At 44.3% G+C, this 26,145-nt stretch overlaps 1 protein-coding gene across 1 annotated transcript in view; it reads right to left on the reverse strand.

Annotated features, from left to right (window-relative positions):
- LOC138285854 (uncharacterized) overlaps positions 1–26,145 on the reverse strand; it is a 492,092-nt gene that overhangs the window by 103,886 nt on the left and 362,061 nt on the right. Inside the window, exon 10 of the mRNA XM_069226328.1 lies at positions 8,640–8,793. Coding sequence (XP_069082429.1) covers positions 8,640–8,793 — 154 coding nt within the window. The remainder of the gene's footprint in view (positions 1–8,639; positions 8,794–26,145) is intronic.

Genomic DNA, 26,145 nt, shown 5'->3' on the forward strand with positions numbered 1-26,145 from the left:
ATTCCTCCGAGCCCTAAAGGAAGTGCTTCAGGATAGGATGCAGGGGGAAGACTGCATGCTGGCAACTATGTACACTAGGCAGCCCAATGGAAATCATTGTCTCTCTGGAGAGGACACAATTCACCTGGCTCATAGAGGCAAAGCGTGTAATAGACAGCACAGACACAGTTCACAAGCTGAAAGGCCCCAGGTACAGGGAACTGAATGGACATCATCATAAGGAATTGGTAGACTGTTTCTCTACTAGGAGTATATAGAAACAGTCATGTGCCCCTTACTGGAATTTCAGCTGCCACAATCTGTCAGTCTGTGACACAACTCTCGGGTCCCTGTCTCATATTTCTTCTGACTGTCTAGGCATCCCATCACCAAGGCATCCCACTCTCCAAGCATCCTCAGCTAACAGCAGCTGAAGACAAGTTTGTTACCTGTTTGGCCTAGTTCAGGTCGGGAATGGCCAAGGGAGGAACACTTGTCCTTCAGGTAGGCCATCATCACACATAGCTACACCTCATATTCTACAATTATCTCCACACCACAGACAGCAAACCTACAAACTAAACACAACGTCAGACACAACATTAACGAACACTGCTTTGCTACCTGTAGGAAAGTACCATCTTGCCTGGCATGTTACCCCCATATTTCACTGTATGTATGTTGTTTTAGTCCTTGTGTCACTGGGACCCTGCCAGGCAGGGCCCCATTGCTCATAGTATGTGCCCTGTATGTGTTCCCTGTGTGGTGCCTAACTGTATCACTGAGGCTCTGCTAACCAGAACCTCAGTGTTTATGCTCTCTCTGCTTTCCAAATTTGTCACTACAGGCTAGTGACTAAATTTACCAATTCACACTGGCATACTGGTACACCCATATAATTCCCTTGTATATGGTACTGAGGTACCCAGGGTTTTGGGGTTCCAGGAAATCCCTATGGGCTGCAGCATTTCTTTTGCCACCCATTGGGAGCTCTGACAATTCTTACACAGGCGTGCCATTGCAGCCTGCGTGAAATAACGTCCACGTTATTTCACAGCCATTTACCACTGCACATAAGTAACTTATAAGTAACCTATATGTCTAACCTTCACCTGGTGAAGGTTGGGTGCAAAGTTACTTAGTGTGTGGGCACCCTGGCACTAGCCAAGGTGCCCCCACATCGTTCAGGGCAAATTCCCCAGACTTCGTGAGTGCGAGGACACCATTACACGTGTGCACTATACATAGGTCACTACCTATGTATAGCGTCACAATGGTAAGTCCAAACATGGCCATGTAACATGTCTAAGATCATGGAATTGTCACCCCAATACCATTCTGGTGTTGGGGGGACACTTCTATGACCCCCCCCCGGTCTCTAGCACAGAACCTGGGTACTGCCAAACTGCCTTTCCGGGGTCTCCACTGCATTGCTGTTGCCAATCCCTCAGACAGGTTTCAGCCCTCCTGGGGTCCAGACAGCCCTGGCCCAGGAAGGCAGAACAAAGGATTTCCTCTGAGAGAGGGTGTTAACCCTCTCTCCCTTTGGAAATAGGTGTGAAGGGCTTGGGAGGAGTAGTCTCCCCCAGCCTCTGGAAATGCTTTGATGGGCACAGATGGTGCCCATCTCTGCATAAGCCAGTCTACACCGGTTCAGGGATCCCCCAGCCCTGCTCTGGCGTGAAACTGGACAAAGGAAAGGGGAGTGACCACTCCCCTGACCAGTACCTCCCAAGGGATGTGCCCAAAGCTCCTCCAGTGTGTCCCAGACCTCTGCCATCTTGGAAACAGAGTTGTTGGGGGCACACTGGACTGCTCTGAGTCACCAGGGCCAGCAGGTGACGTCAGAGGCTCCTTCTGATAGGCTCTTACCTCTCTTGATAGCCAATCCTCCTAACTTGGTAGCCAAACCTCCTTTTCTGGCTATTTAGGGTCTCTGCTTTGGGGAATTCTTCAGATAACGAATGCAAGAGCTCACCAGAGATCGTCAGCATCTCCCTCTTCGACTTCTACCAAGGATTGACCGCTGACTGCTCCAGGACGCCTGCAAAACCGCAACAAAGTAGCAAGATGACTACCAGCAACATTGTAGTGCCTAATCCTGCTGGCTTTCTAGACTGTTTCCTGGTGGTGCATGCTCTGGGGGTAGCCTGCCTTCACCCTGCACCAGAAGCTCCGAAGAAATCTCCTGTGGGTCGACGGAATCTTCCCCCTGGCAACGCAGGCACCAAAAGACTGCATCACTGGTCCTCTGAGTCCCCTCTCATCCTGACGAGCGTGGTCCCTGGAACACAGCAACTCTGTCCAAGTGACTCCCACAGTCCAGTGACTCTTCAGTTCAAGTTTGGTGGAGGTAAGTACTTGCCTCCCCCCTCTAGACTGCAAAGCTGTGTACCGCGTGATTTGCAGCTGCTCCGGCTCCTGTTCACTCTTCCAGGATTTCCTTCGTGCACAGCCTAGCCTGGGTCCCCAGCACTCCGTCCTGCAGTGCACAACCCTCTGAGTTGGCCTCCGACGTCGTGGGACCCTCTTTTGTATCTTCGTGTGGACTCCGGTTCACTATTCTTCTAAGTGCCTGTTGGGGTACTTCTGCGGGTGATGTCTGCTTCTGTGAGGGCTCTCTGAGTTGCTGAACGCCCTTTCTGTCTCCTCCTCCAAAAGGCGACATCCTGGTCCTTCGTGGTCCTCAGCAGCACCCAAAAACCTCTACCGCGACCCTTGCAGCTAGCAAGGCTTGTTTGCGGTATTTCTGCGTGGGAACACTTCTGCAACCTTTATTGCGACGTGGGACATCTTTCTTCCAAAGGAGAAGTTCCTATTCCTCTTCGTTCTTGCATAAATCCAAGCATCTTCCATCCAGAGGCAGCTTCCTTGCACCTTCATCCGGGGTTTCCTGGGCTCCTTGCTCCCCCCCCCCCGGACACTGTCGCGACTATTGGACTTGGTCCCCTTGCCTTGCAGGTCTTAAGGTCCGGAAATCCATTGTCAGTGCACTGCTGGTGTTTGTTGTTCTTGCAGAATCCCCCTATCATGACTATTGTGCTCTTTTGGGGTAGTAGGTGCACTTTGTGCCTACTTTTCAGGGTCTTGGGGTGGGGTATCTTGTACACCCTGACTGTTTTCTTACAGTCCCAGCGACCCTCTACAAGCTCCCATAGGTCTGGGGTCCAATCGTGATTCGCATTCCACTTTTGGAGTATATGGTTTGTGTTGCCCCTATACCTATGCTTGCCTATTGCAACCGATTGTAATTCTACACTGTTTGCATTACTATTCTGACTCTTACTTACCTAATTTTTGGTTTGTGTACATATAACTTGTGTATATTACTTACCTTCTTACTGAGGGTACTCACTGAGATACTTGTGGCATATTGTCATAAAAATAAAGTACCTTTATTTTTAGTAACTCTGTGTATTGTGTTTTCTTATGATATTGTGCATATGAGATAAGTGGTATAGTAGGAACTTTGCATGTCTCCTAGTTCAGCCTAAGCTGCTTTGCCATAGCTACCTTCTATCAGCCTAAGCTGCTAGAAACACCTCTATTCTACTAATAAGGGATAACTGGACCTGGCACAAGGTGTAAGTACCTTTGGTACCCACTACAAGCCAGGCCAGCCTCCTACACTACCTACTTCCAATGTATCAACACAGGCTTAGCAGTTAGTCACATATCTGTCTGCTAACATCCCACAGCACAACCTTGATTCGATCTTCATCACAGAAACATGGCTCACAAACATACTTCCTCTATGTCTAACACATAGATCGCACACATAAGACAGGAGTGGGACTTGCGGTCAACCAGAATTCCTATATGCCCTTCACCCTTATCAACTATGAAACACCCAGATCATTCAAGCTCATCACCTGCCACTTCTTTCTTTCAGCATATCAGACAACCCCCTTCAATTTGATCTACAGAACCTTGCATCCAAAGAGAACTATATTGATGAAATCTCAGATCTCATCAGCTCAGTCTTGATCCAGCCTAGATTACTCAAAGTTTCAATCTGCTCGATGATTCCAGCACAAAGGCAATAAAGAAACCCTCTATACACCCCTCTGCTCTATTAATCTACTCATTCATTGTACCACACATTGATGCCTTCCAAAGCATTAATCAACCTGTTTAACACCTTCAAACCAGCCTCAAATGTCAACATTCACTTTGATGTCCACAACACAAGTTTGAACAGCTATCTAGATCTCATTATTCCACTTAAAACATCTTCTAAACCTAACGTGCCAGAGGCATGGACTCTTGAAGTGCACCATACGTAGACTGGATACAAAAAAATTAGACTGAAGAATATACTAGAACGCCTTACCCAACTCAGAGCAGTGCGCGCTGCTTGAAGATTACTTACACCCACAACTGAAGCCACCTTCAGCAAGATCAACAAAGCAACTAATAGAAGCATAGTTCTCTTTAAGGCTGTCAAGTCCTGTGTCAGTCTCAGACCACAACACCAATGTGTTACCCTTTAAAAACATTGGAAATGAAGAGGCATGCCTCCTCAGTGGAAAGAATGAAACAAGTATGGACACTCAAAGCATACCTGGCCAAGGAACGAACCATCTCAGGTTGAAACTGAAACACCTGCAGCCATTGCCAACTAAAGTCAAAGGAATACAAGAGGTAAAGAGTAAAGGAAAGCTTTCTTCTTCTTTGCATTCATCTATACTAACATCCTGTCACCATCAGGACTGCTTCAACCATCCTGCAATTCACAAATAAATCGAAGACACATCTCCTAAAAGAGTACTGCCACTACTAAACAGAAATATTACATACACCTTGCTAAATGTACATGGTCTCTCACCTGCTGTTCAGCGCTCCTTTGCTACCCAGCTAGGTTACTGATATACAAGTACCATAAGATACACACATATAATGCCACTTGAGAAAACATCTGAGTGAGGTATCCACTCAGTGTGAGGACCTACAATCACCTTTTGTGTCATTGTCTTACCATCCTCTTTCTGAAGAGTTAGAGACTCTTAATTTATGTAATCATGCACTGGGAGGTTCTCACTCACCTTTCGCTTTGGATTAGTGTATGAAATTGGGTTATTTCCTGAAGAGGGTGAAAACCCACTACAAGAAATAATCAGTCCTTTTCAGGGTGAAACACACATGCCAATAAATAAGCCTGTGCTTAATCCTCTGGTAGCTTGGCACAAAGCAGACAGGCTCAACTTAGAGGCAATATGTAAAGTATTTATACATTACTCAACCAGTAATAAAGTGAAAATATAACATAAGAAAACTCCCAAGCCAATTCTGAAAAAAAGAATATTTTAATTAATAAACTGACACCAAAATGGCAGAAATCCAATCAGTAGAACCAGAGGTATGACTTATTCCAGTTTCAGGTAAAAATAGCACAAAAAGACTGAAGTGCAGGGTATCTGGTAACACCGAACCTGGACAAAGTCACAAGTTCAAGCTCAATGCGATAGAGCACAGGCCAGGTACAGGACTGAGTTAGGTTCACTTGGAGTTGTACCTTTTGTCCTTGATGTGTGGTCAGCAAAACGTTGCTTTGTGAAGCTCTGAGATGCTTGTAATTAAACCCAGTGAAGCTATCATCTGCTCTGCGAGGCTTGGTGGTGCTTCGCATTGCTTGGTGTTGATCCAAGCAAACTTTGAGTAGGAACTGCACGGCTATTTGGGGCTTGACATTACTCTGTATTGTGTCCAGAGTAGCTTTCAGACAGGATCTGTGCGGTGTGGCTTTGCAGGGCCCTGATCGCTTCATGCCAGATCCAGTGAAACCTTTGCTTAAGCAGAGAAGAGCACTCTGACTCCAGCCAAGGGTCCAGGACCTTAAGGACAGCACTGGGGGGGGGGTCCGGATTAAATCATACAGAGGCTAGCAGTTGGTACCAGGTCAGGTCCAGACAGTACTGCTCACCTGGAAAGCAGGAAGGACCTCTGGAACCTGGTTATGTCCCTGTTGCTCTAACAGGAGGTCAGCCAACTGACTCTTGGAGTCACTTATGAGGTCCTAGGTTCAGGGCAAGCAGGTCCAGACTTCCTTCAGGTGTCAGGCAACAGGGCAGTCCTTCTTCTTTGTCTTCACAAGTCCAGAAGTGTTCTGAGAAGAGGTTCTGAGGGTTGCACTTTTTTACCTAGTGCCAGCCTGTGGGTGGTTGTCACTCCCTTTGTTTAATCTTATCGGGTTCTGGTCAGTTTATTCCTTTTCCAGAGTCTGGCTCCAGCCCAGCTAGGGAAACAAACAGCAGACAGACCCAGGTGTCAGCTGCATTTGCCAGTGACAAGCCAGGCATCTTCAGAATTTAGAAAGGGGCAAAGAACAGCCTTCAAGCTACCCTTTCAAGCTCAGAAAGGGTCTGAGCACAACCTCCCAGGCAACTGTGTCCAGAAAAGGAAACCCTCCCCACACCCAAGGCCTTTTAGTCCCTGCCTGGGAGGAATACACATCATACAACAAGAGAGCCATTAACAATCACGCAACAGTGGATACTTGCAGAAATGCAGATTTGGTTTAGGCAGAAAAATGCCAACTTTCTGAAAGTGGAATTTTCATAATAATAATCTAAAATCTGATATTACTGTTAAAGAGGATTTTAAATTGTAATTCAAATGAGTGGAACAAGTATTTCTCTAGCTGTTCCCAAACTGAAGTTATCACTTATTAAATGTAATGAGGTAGCCCAGTGTTAGTCTATGGGAGAGTTTCCTTGCTGCCGTCAAAAATTACTTTGGGGGTCTTCACTGCCAGGACAACTTTAAATATACATTTCCTACTTTTTAAATCATACATTTTAAATATATAAATTTCCTACATTTTAAATACCATGCGCCCTGTCCTATGAGCTTAAGGTGCCTACCTTAAAGGTGCCTTGGGAGTATTAAAAAGGAAGATGTGGGCCTAGTAAAAGGTTTGATTAGCTAGGTCGAAAGGGCAGTTTAGAACAACACTGCAGGCTGCAGTGGCAGGACTGAGGCATGTTTTATAGTCCTACTTTAGTGGGTGGCTTCAAGGAGTGCTGCAACCCTTTTGTAGCATTTAATCTACAGACCCTGGGTACAGGTAGTACCTTTTACTAGGGACTTATAAGCAAATTAAATATGCCATTTAGCTGTATACCAATTCTACCATGTTTGTAAGGACGAGAATAAGCACTTTACCACTCGTTAGCAGGGGAAAAGTGTGCAGAGTGCTACTGCCAACAGAAGCAAGTTCAGCAAAAAAATAGGGTAGCGAAGGCAAAAGTCTGGGGGAATATCAAATGAAAGATTGTCATTTCCAACAATTAGTATTATATTGTGTGAGGCTATCACTCTCCTTGCTGTAGATGTAATGAATGCTATTTTATGATTGCTCATATTCTGCCAGTCTCACACTTGTCACCACGACAGACTGAGAATGTCTTCATGTATGGGGTCATACTAAGAGAGGGTCTACCTCTCCTTTCGCCTTGGAGTTGAAGAATGTCTCCTTTGGTGGGCATGGTACCAAAACGTTACGTTTTTAATACTGACGTGCACATAAATCAACTTGCACTGTATTGTCAAAGTAGGTAGATATGGAGGTAGAATAGTAAATCTGTTCTTCCCTGTGCAAGCTAAAGATGATAATATAGAACTAGCCGATAATTTGGAATCAATGTAAGAAAACCCTTTGGTGGAATCACAGCCTGTTAGGGCCTCATTTCCTTCATTCCAGAGCTACAGAGTGTTAATTTGCATGGTATCAAATTACGAAACCACCTCATGCTCCCGCTGTAGAGTGTCTCCCTCCCCCCGTGCAGCATCATTGGATACTGTTACTGTCTGAAGTAGGAGCACCTTTGATGACCTCCTTCTGCTGTAGGAGTTGAAAAGGCCATGACAGAGAGGGGTCCTCACCTCTCCTCTTGCCCTGGAGTTGAAGAATGTCACCTTTGGTGGGCATGGCACCAAAACTTTAAGTTTTGGAGCTTACTTGCTATGCTGCCTGAGCACCTATTTGCCTACAGAAATATTAGTTATGATGGACTGTATCCCACATTACGGCATAGCTAGCAGACCTGATATCCAATCACTTATTAATTATGAGTCGCGGTTTCTTCTATTAGTGACAAGACACAGCACCTCGTCTTTCAGGGGTTTGTGAACTTTATAAGGCTATGACTCTCCTCTTGCTGAGCGTAGAGACAGAAGGTATCTTCATGCATGGGTAACGTAAGGAGTCGCCTCATGCCTTTCTATAAATAGACGCTTCTCTTGCACATTATCATGTTTATGAAGAGATGTGCCACTCACTGATGTAAAAGACAGCTTACCTTGCAAAGCTTTATGTATTTTATGAGGGGCTGTGTCGCTTCTTGATGTACAGAAGCTCTAACTTTGCAAAGTATCCTGTGTTTTAAGAAGAGCTGTGTCACCTTCTGCAATGCAGATGAACTCTCCTTGCCAGGGATCATGGATTACAACTAGCTTCTCCTCGTGCTCATGAGACAGGATTACTTTTGTTCAGAATTATGTATTTTACAAAGGGCGGAAATACATCTTGCTGTACCCAGAAACTCACTTTTCATGGCATTGTTTTGCAAGGTGTGCCCATGCCTCATGTTCTCTATTAATTTATTGTGTTGCTTTGCCTTACAGCCAATTCAGAGCTTTATACCAACAGGAAATCTCACCTTGCGTGGGATCGTGGATAATGAGGGGGCTCATGTCCTCTTTATTTAGCAGGCTGTAAAGGTCTCTGAAGAAGTGCTTGTTGATCACAGCCTGGAACTCTTGAATGGACAACACTGGCCCGTGTGTCTTCAGTGCTGCTTCTGCCTCACGTGGCTGAACAAGAGAATGCAGTGATGTGTGAGGTATTGATATATAAGTTACATGCATCATCACAGAATTTCATACAACACTAAGGACATGATTCACAAAGGCAAATATACATGTGAATAAGGAGTAGCGTAACAAAACTTGAGGGGGCACTCCTGCAACAGTACATGGAGGCTCCCCTCCGAACTTGCTCAGGAGCTCTCAGGCCAGGGTACTGTGCTGTAGGTGCCACTCTGGAGCTGGGGTGCCATTGTTACGCCACTGTGTATAAGTGAAAGGCGTCCAAGTGTAAGTCTTCAGATTTGTTTTGCTATTCGCCATTTCTGAGTAGAGACTTATACCTAGGTGTGTCCTCTTTCTCGTCAAATGAGGGAATGGAACCTCTTCATTATTTAAAAAAATAAAAATATTTTAATGTGAATCAGAATGTAAAATAATTTAACATACTTAATGTTACCCTGCAACTAATAAAATAAAATGTATCAGCACACTGACTTATCAAATCAAATGTGTAGAAAATGACACAATTACTTAAATATATTCATGTAATTTATAAATATTACATTTTAAACAATTGTTTAAAAAATACTCACTCTTACATTATTTCTATTTATTTAGTAGCAGACTTGCTTAAAAGTTCTATATTTAATTAATTAAAATACTTGTAACAGAAACTGTAATTTATTTTTTCATTTTTTTTTAAATTAAATTGCTCAATAACATTATATATATATATATATATATATATATATATATATATATATATATACACATATATATATATATATATATATATATATATATATATATATGGAAAATGTCACTTACCCAGTGTACATCTGTTCGTGGCATGAGACGCTGCAGATTCACATGCTGTGCATTATCCTGCCATCTAGTGTTGAGCTCGGAGTGTTACAAGTTATTTTTCTTCAAAGAAGTCTTTTCGAGTCACGGGACCAAGTGACTCCTCCCTTTCGGCTCCATTGCGCATGGGCGTCAACTCCATCTTAGATTGTTTTCCCCGCAGAGGGTGAGGTAGGAGTTGTGAGTATACCAGAGGTGCACATGCAATGGAGTAGTAATGTATGTACCTAATGTTTATTAAAATAATATTTATTTACATATTTACAATTTTCATGCAACTAAAAACGGCTCCAGGCTACCGGGGAGGTGGGAGGGCACATGTGAATCTGCAGCGTCTCATGCCACGAACAGATGTACACTGGGTAAGTGACATTTTCCGTTCGGTGGCATGTGTAGCTGCAGATACACATGCTGTGCATAGACTATCAAGCTGTAATCTCCCCAAAAAGCGGTGGTTTAGCCTGTAGGAGTTGAAGTTGTCTGAAATAATGTTCTTAATACGGCCTGTCCTACTGTGGCTTGTTGTGTTGCTAACACATCTACACAGTAATGCTTAGTAAATGTGTGAGGCGTAGACCAGGTGGCTGCCTTACAAATATCTGTCATAGGTATATTTCCAAGAAAAGCCATTGTGGCGCCTTTCTTTCTAGTGGAATGTGCTCTTGGTGTAATAGGTCATTCTCATTTTGCTTTAATATAGCAAGTTTGAATACATTTAACTATCCATCTGGCAATGCATTGTTTGGATATAGGATTACCTGCATGAGGTTTTTGGAAAGCTACAAACAATTGTTTTGTTTTACAAAATTGTTTCATTCTGTCAATGTAATACATTAGTGCTCTTTTTATGTCTAATGTATGCAAGGCCCTTTCAGCTACTGAGTCTGGTTGCGGAAAGAAGACTGGGAGTTCCACAGTTTGGTTTAGGTGGAATGGTGCTATGACCTTTGGTAAGAATTTTGGATTGGTACGGAGAACCACTTTATGTTTATGTATTTGTATAAAGGGTTCTTGAATAGTAAATGCTTGTATTTCACTTACTCTTCTAAGTGATGTGATAGCTATTAGAAATGCTACTTTCCAAGTCAGATATTGCATTTGACAAGAATGCATGGGTTCGAATGGTGGGCCCATGAGTCGTGTTAATACAATATAAAGGTTCCACGAAGGTACTGGTGGTGTCCTTGGGGGTATGATTCTTTTTAGTCCCGCCATAAATGCTTTAATGACTGGGATTCTAAAAAGTGATGTTGTATGTGTCATCTGCAGATAGGCAAATATTGCAGTGAGATGGATTTTAATGGAAGAGAATTCTAGATTAGACTTTTGTAAGTGTAATAAATAGCTTACAATGTCCTTTGTGGAGGCATGTAGTGGTTGAATTTGATTAGTGTGGCAGTAGCAAACGAATCTTTTAAACTTGTTTGCGTAACAATGTCTTGTTGTAGGTTTTCTCACTTGTTTAATGACCTCCATACACTCTTGTGTAAGATTTAAATGTCCGAATTCTAAGACTTCAGGAGCCAGATTGGTAGATTGAGCGATGCTGGATTCGGGTGTCTGATGTGTTGTGTTAACAGATCTGGTCTGTTTGGTAGTTTTATGTGGGGTACTACTGATAAGTCCAACAGTGTTGTGTACCACAGTTGACGGTTGGCGAGCCCAGGTTGGTGCTATGAATATTAGTTTGAGTTTGTTTTGACTTAGTTTGTTGACCAGATAAGGAATGAGTGGGAGAGGGGGAAAAGCGTAAGCAAATATCCCTGACCAACTGATCCATAGAGCATTGCCCTTGGACTGAGGGTGTCGGTACCTGGACGCGAAGTTTTGGCATTTTGCGGTTTCTTTTGTTGCGAATAGGTCTAAGTTTGGTGTTCCCCAGTGGTGGAAGTGATCCTGTAGGATCTGGGGATGTATTTCCCATTCGTGAGTTTGCTGGTAATCCCAACTGAGATTGTCGGCTAACTGATTCTGAATGCCTGGTATGTATTGTGCTATTAGGCAAATGTGGTTGTGAATTGCCCAATGCCAAATCTTTTGTGCTAAGAGACACAGTTGTGTCGAGTGTGTCCCCCCTTGTTTGTTGAGATAGTACATTGTTGTCATGTTGTCTGTTTTGACAAGAATGTGCTTGTGGGCTACTAGTGGTTGAAACGCTTTTAATGCTAGAAATACTGCTAGCAGTTCCAAGTGATTTAAGTGAAGTAGTTTTTGTTGATTGTCCCATTGACCCTGTATGCTGTGATTGTTGAGGTGTGCTCTCCACCCAACCATGGAAGCATCTGATGTGATAATAGCTTGAGGCACTGGGGCCCATATTTATACTTTTTGACGCAAAACTGCGCTAAGGCAGTTTTGCGTCAAAAAAATTAGCGCTGGCTAACGCCATTCTGAAGCGCCATGCGGGCGCCGTATTTATTGAATGACGTTAGCCGCCGGCGCCGTCTGGTGTGCGTTAAAAAAAATGACGTACACCAGGCAGCGCCGGCGTAGGGGGATATGGGGCTTGGGCGTCAAGAAATGGGGCAAGTCAGGTTGAGGCAATTTTTTCGCCTCAACCCGATTTGTGCCATTTTTTTTCACTCCCAACCCCCATAGAAATGACTCCTGTCTTAGCAAAGACAGGAGTCATGCCCCCTTGCCCAATGGCCATGCCCAGGGGACTTCTGTCCCCTGGGCATGGTCATTGGGCATAGTGGCATGTAGGGGGGCACAAATCAGGCCCCCCTATGCCACAAAAAAAAAAAAAAAATGACATACCTGAACTTACCTTAATGTCCCTGGGATGGGTCCCTCCAGCCTTGGGTGTCCTCCTGGGGTGGGCAAGGGTGACAGGGGGTGTCCCTGGGAGCATGGGAGGGCACCTCTGGTCTCCTTCAGAGCCCACAGGTCCCTTAACGCCTGCCTTTTGCAGGCGCTAAGAAACGGCGCAAAAGCGGCCGTACGTCATTTTTTTTGACCCGCCCACTCCCGGGTGTGAATTTTGCCCGGGAGTATAAATCCGACACACATGCCTCGGAGTCGATTTTTTAGACGGGAACGCCTACCTTGCATATAATTAACGCAAAGTAGGTGTCCACACTAAAAAATGACGCTAACTCCATTGACTTTGGCGCTAGACGCGTCTAACGCCAAAGTATAAATATGGAGTTAGTTTTGCGTCGGAATTGCGTCCCAAAAAACGACGCAATTCCGGCGCAAACGGAGTATAAATATGCCCCTGGGTCTTGGAATGGCCGCCCTTTGTTTCAATTTATAGGGTTCCACCATTGAAGCGAGGAGTGTGTTTGGCGGTCTATCAACACTAGATCTTGAAGTTGACCCTGTGCTTGCGTCTATTGTCTTACTAGGCACTGTTGTAAGGGCCGCATGTGCAATCTTGCATTTGGAACAATGGCTATGCATGAGGACATCATGCCTGGTAGTTTCATTACAAACTTTACCGTGTAGTGTTTGTTTGGTTGTATGCTTGATCTTACATTTTGGAACGATTGAACTCTTTGTGGACTTGGAGTGGCAATTGCCCTTTGTGTGTTGAGTGTTGCTCCCAAGTATTGTTGCATTTGGGATGGTTGCAGATGTGATTTTTGGTTGTTTATAGAGAACTCTAGTTTGTGTAGAGTTTCTATGACGTATTGCGTGTGAAAATGACATTGTTGTTCAGTGTTGGTTTTTATTAGCCAGTCATCCAAATATGGGAATACGTGCATGTGCTGTCTCCTTATGTGAGCGGCTACTACTGCTAGGCATTTCGGGAATACTCTGGGGGCTGTTGTTATCCCGAACGGTAGCACTTTGAATTGATAGTGTATGCCTTGCATTACAAACCTTAGGTATTTTCTGTGAGAAGGATGGATGGGTATGTGGAAATACGCATCCTTGAGATCCAATGTTGTCATGTATTCCTCCTTTTTTAGTAAGGGAACTACGTCTTGAAGTGTTACCATGTGGAAATGATCTGATTTGATGAAGAGATTCAGTGTTCTGAGATCTAAGATAGGTCTTAACGTTTTGTCCTTTTTTGGAATCAGGAAATATAGTGAGTAGACGCCTGTTTCTTATGGTGATTGGGTACGAGCTCTATTGCTTGTTTTTGTAGCAGTGCTTGGACCTCTATTTGTAATAGGTTTAAGTGTTGCTGAGACAGTCTGTGCGGTTTTGGTGGCACGTCTGGAGGGAATGTTGTGAATTCTATGCAATAACCATGTTGGATAATTGATAGGACCCATGCGTCTGTGGTAATATGTGTCCAGTTTTGGTAGTATGTGGTTAGTCTCCCCCCCCTACTGGTGACAAGTGTTGGGGTGTTGTGACATTGAAGTCACTGCTTGGTCTGGCTTGGTTTGGTTGGTTGGAATTTTGCCCTTCCTCTTGGGAATTGTCCTCTATAGGAACCACGAAACCGACCCCTTTGGTATTGTGATTGATAGCTGGGTCTGGTTTGAGAGGTGGAAGGTTCTGATGTTTGTTTTTGAAACCCCCCTCTGAATTGTGGTTTCCTAAAGGTGCCTCTGACTCGTGGGGAATAGAGCGCGCCCATGGCTTTGGCCATGTCCGTGTCTTTTTTCATTTTTTCAATGGCTGTGTCGACTTCCGGCCCAAACAACTGCTGTTGATTAAACGGCATATTTAACACCGCTTGTTGAATCTCTGGCTTGAATCCAGAACTTTGCAGCCATGCATGTCTGCGAATGGTTACAGCCATGTTGACAGTTCGTGCTGCCGTGTCTGCCGAGTCTAGTGCGGACCTTATCTGGTTGTTAGATATGGCCTGTCCCTCTTCCACTACTTGCTGGGCACGTTTCTGGTGTTCCTTGGGCAAGTGCTGTATGATGTCTTGCATCTCGTCCCAGTGTGCCCTGTCGTAGCGTGAAAGTAGGGCTTGTGAATTCGCAATTCACCATTGATTGGCTGCTTGTGATGCCACTCGCTTGCCTGCAGCGTCGAATTTCCGACTTTCTTTGTCAGGTGGTGGAGCATCTCCGGACGATTGAGAGTTTGCTCTTTTCCTTGCTGCCCCTACAACCACTGAGTCCGGTGTAAGCTGTTGTGTTATGAACACAGGATCTGTTGGGGGTGGCTTGTACTTTTTTTCAACTCTAGGCGTGATAGCTCTTCCCTTTACAGGCTCCTGGAAGACCTGCTGCGGGTGCTTGAGCATGCCTGGGAGCATTGGCAGACTCTGATAGGATGCGTGGGTGGATGCCAGAGTGTTAAAAAGGAAGTCATCCTCCACTGGCTCTGTGTGCATTGCTACGTTGTGGAACGTAGCTGCCCTGGATAGTACCTGCGTATATGCAGTACTGTCTTCTGGTGGTGATGGCTTAGTTGGATAACATTCTGGGCTCTTATCCGATACTGTTGGATCATATAAATCCCATGCATCGGCATCATCCTGGGTCATCCCAGTATGTGTGGGTGACTGCATTATAGGTGTTCCCACTGGTGACAATTGTGGCGAGTGCAGTGGGGATGGTTGTGGTGAGACCATTGGTGGTGGTGATTTGTCTCTAACCACCTTTGCCTTTGGTTGCATTTCTGTTTCCTGAAATGCAAGCTTCCTTTTCGATTTGAGTAGAGGTAAGGTCTGAATCTTGCCAGTCTCTTTTTGGATATGTAACCTCCGTTGTGTATGGTCAGGTTCTTCCATACCTAACTCTTGCTCGAATCGATGTCTTTCTTTGAGTTGGCTGGAAAGTCCTTGCTCTTCTGTATAAGAGCTTCTTTTCGGCTCTGCGGCCGCTTTTTTCGGTTGTTATTGACTTTTTCGGTTTTGAGGAGATCTTTTTGGGTATTGTCGATTCGATCACTTGGTGTCGAAATCGTTCGGTTCCGGAATCTCGACTGGAGTCGAAAGTCTTCGGCAACTCCTTGCCCTTTTTCGGTGACGATGTTTGGTCACCTTCCTTTCGGTGGGTTAAGCCATGGCCTGCTGGCAGTGGCGTCCCCATAGCCTTAAGTGCTTTGGTGTGACCCTGAGTTTGGGATGGGGCAGGTTTACTGACGATTCGTTGCACCGTCGAGGGTCGTTCACCTTCGGATTCATCAGAGTCCTTCTCTTGGATAGAGATACTTTCCTCCTCTTCGACGCCGAGCTGTTCTTTCAGTTTCGACGCCATTTGCAGTCTTCTTGCGCGTCGATCCCTCAAGGTCTTTTTGGATCAAAACGCTCGGCAAGCTTCGCAAGTATCCTCTCTGTGTTCGGGTGACAAACACAGATTACATACCCGGTGCTGGTCTGTATAAGGATACTTTGCGTGACACTTAGGACAGAAACGGAAGGGGGTCCGGTCCATTAGTCTGGGGTGACAGGTGTGGTCGGGCCGACGAGGCCTCGGTGAAGATTGGAAGCCCCGAAGGGCCGCCAAAGCGGTTTTGATGTCGGTGCCGATACACTAACACTAACCCGGTAAAGAGCGATAACAATACCGTCGAATTTTTGATACTTTAGCTAACTTTCCTGATTCGAAATACGGAGCAAAGAGGAACACGTCCGAAACCAATGGCGGAAAGAAAACAATCTAAGATGGAGTCGATGCCCATGCGCAATGGAGCCGAAAGGGAGGAGTCACTTGGTCCCGTGACTAGAAAAGACTTCTTCGAAGAAAAACAACTTGTAACACTCTGAGCCCAACACTAGATGGCAGGATAATGCACAGCATGTGTATCTGCAGCTACACATGCCACCGAACACACATATATATATATATATATATATATATATATATATATATATATATACACACACACATATATATACACATATATATATATGTATATACATACATATATACACAAACATATCTAAATACTTATCTATATCTATCTATTACCTACTGGCAGTCGTCAGGAGGTAGTTATAGTTAGGACCATGTTTCCGTAGGAAACGTGTTTTTTGACTTGCCTACATCTTTGGCACTGTTTAACAAATCTTCGCAACATTCTCCCAAAAATGTGTGCTTTTTGTTGCGCACAGAAGTTTTCAGGGAGATTTGCCAAGCGGGAGCCAAGAAAAATGGGGGTCACAAAACATGCGTTTCCCATGGTAATTCCCATAGGAGCTTTGAACACAACTACAGCTCGAACTGCAGGACGGAATTACACCAAATCTGGAAGAAAGGTAGGGTTCGGTGTGCAGATTACACTTTTGGATATTTGATGTAAATTTGTTCAATAGTTTTTTAGATAATAAAGGGGAAATAATGTCTAGGACCACGGATCTGTCACAATGTTTTCAAAGCGATTTTCGACATATTTGCGAATGCATGCGTCAGCAGGAATGCTGTGATTGACATTGTGCAACATGACCAGAAAGTTGCGACCGCCATTTAGGGTAACGGGACACGGTCCCCGGTGCTGAAAAATAAAAGGAAAAGTTGTATGAGGGGTCTGGGTGGAGGTACCCTGACCCCAAGGGTGTGATATAGGGGTCTTTGAGGGTGAAATGATTACCTTATTGTTGGACTTTTTGCCTTACGCGGGGTCATCCCCAGTCTTTTTGCCTCCTTCCTCCTGGTTTTTCTGACCTCTCGCTGTTGGCTCTAGGACTCTGAGCACTTTATCACTGCTGACCAGTGCTAAAGTGCAGGTGCTCTCCCATCTAAAGTTGGTATGATTGGCTTATACTCAATTGGCATATTTAATTTACCTATAAGTCCCTTGTACAGTGGTATCTCTATACCCAGGGCCTGTAAATTAAATACTACTAGTGGGCATGCAGCGCTGCTTGCGCCACACACTGAAGTAGACTTATATAGTAGACAGTTTTCTGTCACAGGGACCTGGCATCTAAACTTACTTGCCAGGCCCAGAACTCCCCTTTTACTACATGTAAGTCACCCCTAAGGTACGCCCTAGCTAGCCCTATGGGCTGGGTGCCATGTATGTAGAAAGGCAGGACATGTGCCATATTGCATGGCCTGTCCTAGTAGTGACAAACAGCCTAACTTGGTGTCTCACTGCTGTGAGTGCTGCCTTCTCATAGGGTTGCATTAGAAATGCCCTGCCTTATGTGTAAGGGGTATTGTCTGATTTATGAGGGGTAGCGTAGGCGTGTTTGGTATGGTTGTGATGGTGATAATAAATACTACTTACTGGTGTGGGTGTATTTTTTATTACTATCACAGAAATGCCACTTCTAGAAAGTGCGCATTTGTCTGTGCTTATGACTCTGGTGTTTTGCAGCTTGACTCCAATCCACGTCTGGGCAGAGTGACAGTTGGGGCTTTGTGCATACTTTTCAGACAGCCTGTACACAGGGAGGGTGGAGGTGTCACAGAGGTGCATCTGCATACTGAATAGTCTTCCTGGGCTGAGAGAAGGGAGAGGCGGGGCACACCTACATTTGTAAAGGCTGTGCCCTGGCCTCACACAATAGGGTCGTTAACCCCCCACTGATGTTTGGAGCCTGTGCTGAAAGGAGAGAGGGGGCACTCCCAGAACCAGTTGTAACTGGCTGGAACGTCCTCTCCCTACCATCGTAAAACACTGTAAGAATGGACTATAAGTACAGGGGAATTTTCCCCACAATTTGAACTCTCTTGGAATTTGAAACTGGACACAGAACTCTGATGAATGGACTCACCAGGAAACCACCTTGGACTGCTGCTGCTGTGCTGACCTGTGACCTACCTGGTCACTAGGAGGAACTGCCACCATCTGCACCCATTGTGCTGGCCTGTAGCTGGGCCCACCAGCCCTGTACCTTTTTCTTGCTTTATTGTTCCCAGGGGCAAGGTGCTGTGGCCCCTGACCCCTGCCACGATCTCTACAGCTGGGTCTGCAGCGCTTGGGAACCACGCTCTTTCTTGACCTACTGCAGAAAGATCACCGCCGCAGCCCGGGCTTTAACTTTTCCCTAGCGCTCCCCTGCTGCCAAGTTCACCGCCGCAGCCGGGTTTTTTAATTATTTCGGAGCGCGAGGATCGCGCTCATCTCAGTGCCCCCGGGACACACCAACAAAGCTGAGGAATCTGGAGCAAGTGTGCTCCTAGCGGTGCCCCCGGGGTAGGGACCGCTCGTTAGAGCTCCCCCGGGGCACCGGAAGGCCCTGTCTTGGGCCAGAGTGAGATTGGAGCATGAGGGAGAGGACGCCGCCTCTCCCTCGCCTGCTCAACCCCCGGAGGACTCTCTTGGAGCGTGCGGGCGGGGCGGCAGCCTCATCGGAGGCTTTCCCGCGCCACGGGATCTCTTTTGGGCCCCCCTCGTGGGCCAGTGGCACTGTTTGGGGGTCTCCCCCCTAGTAAGGGTCGGTGGAGGCCCGGGGAGACCCCAGGAGTTTGCGGGTCCCTGGAGGGGCCCGCTTTCAATTCGGAGAGGGTGCATAGCGCCCCCCCCCTTAAAGATTTCCCTGACCTGGGTCCCCCCCTCGAGAGGGCCGGTGGAGGCCTAGGGGGGCCCCCAGTTATCACGGTCCCCAGAGGGGCCCGTCCATGGTACAGGGGAGGTGCGTGCCGCCCTCCTCTCCTCCAGGGACGCCAGAGGCCCCCGATTTGCGCAGAAGAGCGCCGGGGGCCCCATTGATCATTCTAGGCACTGAAAGTGCCTCTTTATCATCCACCAGGTATTTTAAAGGGACAATATATATCAGGAGTTCTTATTAGAGACTTTATTGCATTATATATTGCCTACCTGTTTTATGATGTTTTTGTGTGCATATGCAGATGTTCCTTTTATGGGCATGACATGCTGATATGTATTTTCTAACTTGCCATATGTTTTCTAATGTTCCTACTATGGGCATTTTATGATATTCTTATGACAAGTGTTCTGATGTGATAACGTGTTTCCTGACTACTGCTTATGTTGCAGAATACTGAGTAACCTGTGACACATGTGTGACTACTGCTAGTTTGCAGAGTAACTAATGTGTAACGTTCTGACAACTGCTAAGGTAGCAGGATAGTACTGTTATGTGATGTTTGGTCTGATAATTGCGTTGTGTACAATACAGTATATTTTCGTATAATCTGGTGTTGTGTTTCCTTTGTGGTGGGGATATTGCGTCACATGTGTTGTGTGTGTTGCGCAAACGCTTTACACATTGCCTCCGGGTTAAGCCTGACTGCTCGTGCCAAGCTACCAAGGGGGTGAGCAGGGGTTATCTTGGACGTGTAACTCCCTTGCCCTGACTAGAGTGGGTAAGTTCTGCCTGGTTGAGGTGCATACCATAGCGAACCAGAAACCCCATTTCTAACACATGAAGATTTTTTTTTCCATGAAGTGCGATATTCCTTAGTATGTCAGCGTGGCCCCCTCTTGTAATGTTGAATTCACGAATATCGGCAACAACAAAAAAACATTCACAGAGTCATTCATACAATAATTCATTCACTCATAGTAGCACTCAGACCCTCATGCTCCCACTCACAGACCCACTCAGACCCTTGTGTACTCACTCACAGACCAACTCAGACACTCAAACACCCACTTACAGACCCAGACACTTACGCACCCAGTCACAGATCCACTGAGACACTGACACACCTACTCACAGACCCACTCAGACCCTCACACACCCACTCACCAACCCACTCAGACCCTCGTGCACCCACTCACAGACCCACTCAGACACTGATGCACCCACTCACAGACCCACTCAGACACTCACGCACCAACTCTCAGACCCTCATGCATCCATTCACACATCCACTCATATGCTGATGCACCCACTCACATAGCCACTGAGACACTGACGCACCCCTCACAGACCCATGCACCCACATACACACCCACTGACAGACTCATGCACTCATTCACCTACCTACTTAGAGACTTATGCACCCATTCATAGACCTACAAAACATCTCACTCACTGACAGATCCATACACCTACTCATACATCCACTTACCAACCTATATAAGCACTCATACACCCATTTTGAAACCATACAAATTATAGTTACAAAATACAATTTAAATTCATTAAAAAAATCAAAAGTTACAGGGGCGTTATAGTTAAGAAATAAAATGTAAATAACCATAAAATGAATAAAACAAAGGTGACAGGAAAGCTATAGTTATGAAATGTAATTAAGGCTCTCTGTTTTCCGTTTTTAGTGATTTTTACAGATAAATACAGACCGAAAGCCATTTATATTCCTGTCTGCATTTATTTTTAAATATGGATAGAAATGGAAATCAGGATCTTTTCTGAGCAGTTCTAAATACAGTCAGTCATGACTATTAGACCCATACAGGTAAAAAGGTTAGATTAAAAAAAATAGACAGTTTCATAACAATGCTTAAAGAGCAGTATGTATACATAAGGTTGATACTAAAAATTCCATATTCTCCTAAATGTGTATTGATTTATCATTTACAGATCTTATATAATTGAAAACTGGCAGACATTCAAATAAGAATGTACATTTTTGGTTAAATAAATATGGAAATATACAAGTTTCGACTTAATTTTTCCACAATACCTAAAATAAATACGGATAAATACAGATAAAATTTGCAAAAAATAACATGGATAAATACAGACGGAAATGTAAAAAAAAAAAATACCATAAAACCGGCGCTCTAAATATAATTAAAAGAAACCCTTTATAATTCACTGAAAAAAAACAAAAGTTACAGGGACGTTATAGTTAGGAAATAGACTTTAAAAAAACTTAGAAATTCACTGAAAAAAACAAAAGCTACAGAGACGTTATAGTGAAGCTCACATTTCACTGTACAAAACCAGTAAAATTCTGCAGTTATAGTTACCTGAGCTAACTATAACTTGCACCCCCATAATGCACTGCCTATGACCTCACATATTACATCACTCATGACATGGTCAGTGAAATCACTGATGACACCTCAAATAACACTGATGACATCACTGACCATCAGCCACACAACCACTCACACCCCCATACAAGCTGACATACATACACTCACAAATACTCACATCCCATTCACATGCCCATAAAGGTACTGACACCCACCCACTCATTCACAGCCACTGACACAACCACTCACTCATCTATTCAGAGACCCATGCAGCTACTCACACACCTAGTTACAGACCCATACAGCCACTCACACACTCATACACCATACAACCACTCACATACCCACTTACAGACTCACACAGCCACTGATACATCCACCCACTCACCCATACAACCACTCACACAACCACACACTCAGCCATACAGTCACTGACAAAGCCACTCACCACTCACACATACAATTGACACACCCACTCATTCACCCAAACAGCCACTCTCTCAGCCACTCATACACTTATACAACCACTCACACACCCACTGACTCAGATACAGTCACTGACAGAGACACTATCTCACACATACAGCCACTCACTCACTGATACAGCTACTCACACATTCACTCACTCTACCATACAGTCACTGACACAGCCTCTCACTTATGCATACAGTTACTCATACACCCACTCATTCACCCATATTGCCATTGACTCACCCAGTCACTCACACAGGCACTCACTCACCCACCCACACAGCTACTCACATACCTACGTATACACCCATACAGGCACTCACACATCCATAAGGGCACTCAGACACCCACTCACACACGGATATACACCAGCACACAGCCACTCACATATTATATGTTAATAAATAGTATCACTCATTAGTAGTACAGAAAATATACTATTTTACCTTTTGTAGTACCTTGGTATATTTGCTTAATACTCAAACTGTTAGAAAACACTCACATTCACTGGATGATGTCATCAGTGTTGTCATTTGAGATGTCATCAGTGATGTCATGCATGATGTCTCTGACCATGTCATGAGTGATGTAATATGTGAGGTCATAAGCAGTGCATTACAGGGACCCAAGTTATAGTTAGCTTAGGTAACTATAACTGCTAAATTTCACAGTTTTTTCACGAGTGAAATGTGAGCCTAACTATAACGTCTATGTAACCTTTGTTTTTTTCAGTGAATATATATATATATTAATATATATATATATATATACATATATATATATATATATATATATATATATATATATTTATATATACACGCACACACACACACACACACAGAATAAAACAAAAAGGTTAAGGGAATGTTATAGTTGGGTCAAAATGTCACTTAAAACGTACCATTTTAAATGACCAAAACCACTGAAATTCGCAAGTTATAGTTATCTCAAGTAACTATAACTTGTGCCCTAGAGTAACTATAACTTGTGACACACCATGCACAGTGTTGTTATAAATGTCATTTTAGAAGTCATTAAGAATGTTATCAATGCAGTGATTGAACATGTCATGAGTAATGTAATATGAGGGGGTAGAAGCAGTACGTGGCAAGGGTGCAAGTTATAGTCTGTGAATCCAGGCCCAACAGTGCAGCATGATGTGTGCCATCACCAAACGCCAGCGGACGCCTCATCCACCCTATTCAGAGTGCATATGTGCGTTTGTACTCTGAACAGGGTGGATGGGTCCCTTCTGCTTTATGGTAGATGCACTGCATTCTCCATCTACTGCTTTTTGGCAGATGTAGAGCATCTGCCCAATTCTAAATCAGAGCATTGGGCCTACCTGCTGACCTGGGAAGGGAAAGACACTGAATCCTCAGAAAAATGATGACACTTAAGTCTGTGTTTTGATTCAGTCACAGAAAGATTCACTTGGATCTTGAGAGGAAGGAACATATTATACTTATATATACCGTAAGTGAGGGATTCTCACAAACATTTAGGTAATGATTAAATAACTAACCCTATTTAGTAGTGCTCTGCGCAAATATAAAACGTGACGCGTGTTCCACCTAAATGTGATATGATTTGGTTTACTCCCAAATAGTGTATTCCGAGATACTGGGAATGGAGGTGGCAAAGCAAAGTATAAGCTTGAACAAAGAATATCAGCATCAAAATCTTTCAGGACAAGAATCGGCTGCTTATGTCAATCAGGCTTCACAAAAATGAAAAATGTACACGCAAAAGTAGAAGAGCAGACCTGCCTATGTGTTCTTGGTTTAGCCACTCAGGGCCTCATTCCAAATGAGCCAGTAGTCTCAATTCTGGCGCAAACAGAGCTATGTATCCGAGTTACTATTACAATTATTGCACAGAGGTGGTGGAACTCATAATTGGGATGTTCTACCGCGTTCCTGAAAAATTGTATTTCTGCAATGATATCACCAAAATACCGCCGTTTTGTTTTACAAAGCCACTTATGGTTTTCATTGTGGTGACACACATTTTAATGCATATAATGTCATGTTGTTAGGACACTAGGACCCTGCAGGGCAAAGTCCTCCAAGATCCAGAGCTATGAAAATGAACACCACTTCCTGCCCCAAGCACTGGACAGGAAATGTGGGGCGAAGCATAGAGTGGGATAGCGATGAGGGCCTGAGTATGAGTTGCTCGTAAAATGTCAATCCATGAGTAAACTCCTGTTTATGCATGCATTGGAATTACAAGTTTGGTTTTATTAGAGGCGTTAAATAACTCAACCTTTGTTAAATTTGAACAGGTCAAACTTGCTGAAATTTAACAAAGGAAAACATTCATTTATTGTATCATGCAGATTTTGGTGCATTAAACAACAAAATGTGCATGTTATTCCCCATTGACTTGTAATAGGTGTTATTTATCGCACCTAATAAAATAACGCACCCTGTGGTATTGTTATGTATCAGGGGTGAGATAATTCCTTAACTTGTAATCAGGGTCTATGGGTGGAGGCAAGGTCCCCCAGAAGTAGAACAATAACATGATAGGAAAGGCATGGTATATTGTATATAATTGTTGGCATAAGGTGCACCTGTGGCATGTGTGCATCTATGTCAAAATGTTGGCCCTGGCACAATGCAGATAATTGCTGACATATAAGAATACCCAATATATATTTTGAAATCACACATGGTTATCTCCTGGCTGTCTTCATTGACTTGGTACACCATTGATGTACTTCATTATTTAGAGGATACAGTTTCTTGAATATTTTGTCAGGGATCCTGTTAGAAGAGAATGGGCTCATTGCTTCGATCATTCTCTGGGATTCAAGGCAAGCATTACGCCCCACCACTTTAGGAAATTGCCAGGGACCACTTCAATACAACAATTGCAGACAGGCCGTGTCAAAACCAAAGCAATCTGAATTGAAAGCAGGGCTTGCTTTGAGCCAGTGGTTTCCAGTGGGGCCCACTGCCACTCATTTTTGGGGACTGGACATTTCCAGAGAGAAAGACAGGAAAAACATACGAAGGGGAAAGAAGGACGATGGAGAAAATGCCTCAAAGGGAGAAAGCAAGAACCTACAAGAGTGAGATAATGGGGTAGGGAGTGTCTGGTAGTCGATTAAAGAGGCACATGATGGATTCCAGGCTATGAAGCCTTGGTATTAGGTGTGCGGGCAGTGGACTTCTGAACACATCTTTGGGCACCAACACTTACTCTTCTTCTTCAAACTATGCACTGAATTAAAAATGCTTTGGCTCTGCAAGAGTGTCCCAAACTAGCCACTATGCCTGAAGGCAAATGTCCTGAAATTTCACTCCATACTGCAAAGTACTACCCCCAGTCACAGAGACCAATATACAGAATGTCAGACCCAGATTGAAATGGTGGCTGGTGTCACTGGTAGCTTTCTTCAAGTTGCAGGAGAAATGTGAGAAAAACGAATATGTCAGCTTCTGATCAAATTAGGGGGGTATGCAGGCTCCTTGTGCTTAATTTGTGAATGACAGAGTGCCGGAAACTCTGGTCAAAAGCCAGCAGCCACTGCAATTAAATGCTGGCGCACCACATACCAAGGCTCTTTAGTCTTTAATCCACTCCCAGATACTCCCTGCTCCTTTTTCTCACTCTTGCAGGTTCCTGCTTTCTCCCTTAATGACAGCCTTGCTGTCTTTCTATTCCTTTGTCTTATTGGTCTGTATTTTTTCCCTCTCTTGCACTCGGGACATATATGATGCAACCAAATAAGTGCTGGTCCCCAAAAATATGAGCACCACAACAAATAACTCAAATATGGAGACATGAAAGATGGAGACATGCAAAGTAGCACATTTCCACCCTAAAAAGAATGTGGACCACGAATATCATGTTTTCAACTAAGCACACCAGAACAACAGAAGGCAGGCAAATCTTTAGTTGCTTTTATTGCAAGGCTAGAAACCCTGGTCCAAACAATGCTCTTTTAACATATTCACGAACTAAGAAGTCATTGGACTGCAAATCATTGAGGGTTGACTGAAATCAAATACACAACACAAGTTCCTTGAGAAAAACGCTCTCCTCAAGGGAAATCCTCAAGACGGCAAAAGCAGAAGAGCCGTCTAAGTCAAACAATCACACCTCAAAACATTGATAAAAACAAAAAAAGCCTCTCACCCCATCGACAAAGATACAGGAGACTGAGAGGGAAGGAAAGGGGATTGAAGACAAAGGGAACTCGGAACAAAGATCAGCCAGCTCTTAGACATTACAGCCAAAGACTTAACACCCAGTGGCATCGTCCAACACATACATCAGAAGAGAGCA

The sequence above is a fragment of the Pleurodeles waltl genome, chromosome 3_1 (assembly GCF_031143425.1).
Source record: "Pleurodeles waltl isolate 20211129_DDA chromosome 3_1, aPleWal1.hap1.20221129, whole genome shotgun sequence".
NCBI classification, from domain to species: Eukaryota; Metazoa; Chordata; class Amphibia; order Caudata; family Salamandridae; genus Pleurodeles; species Pleurodeles waltl.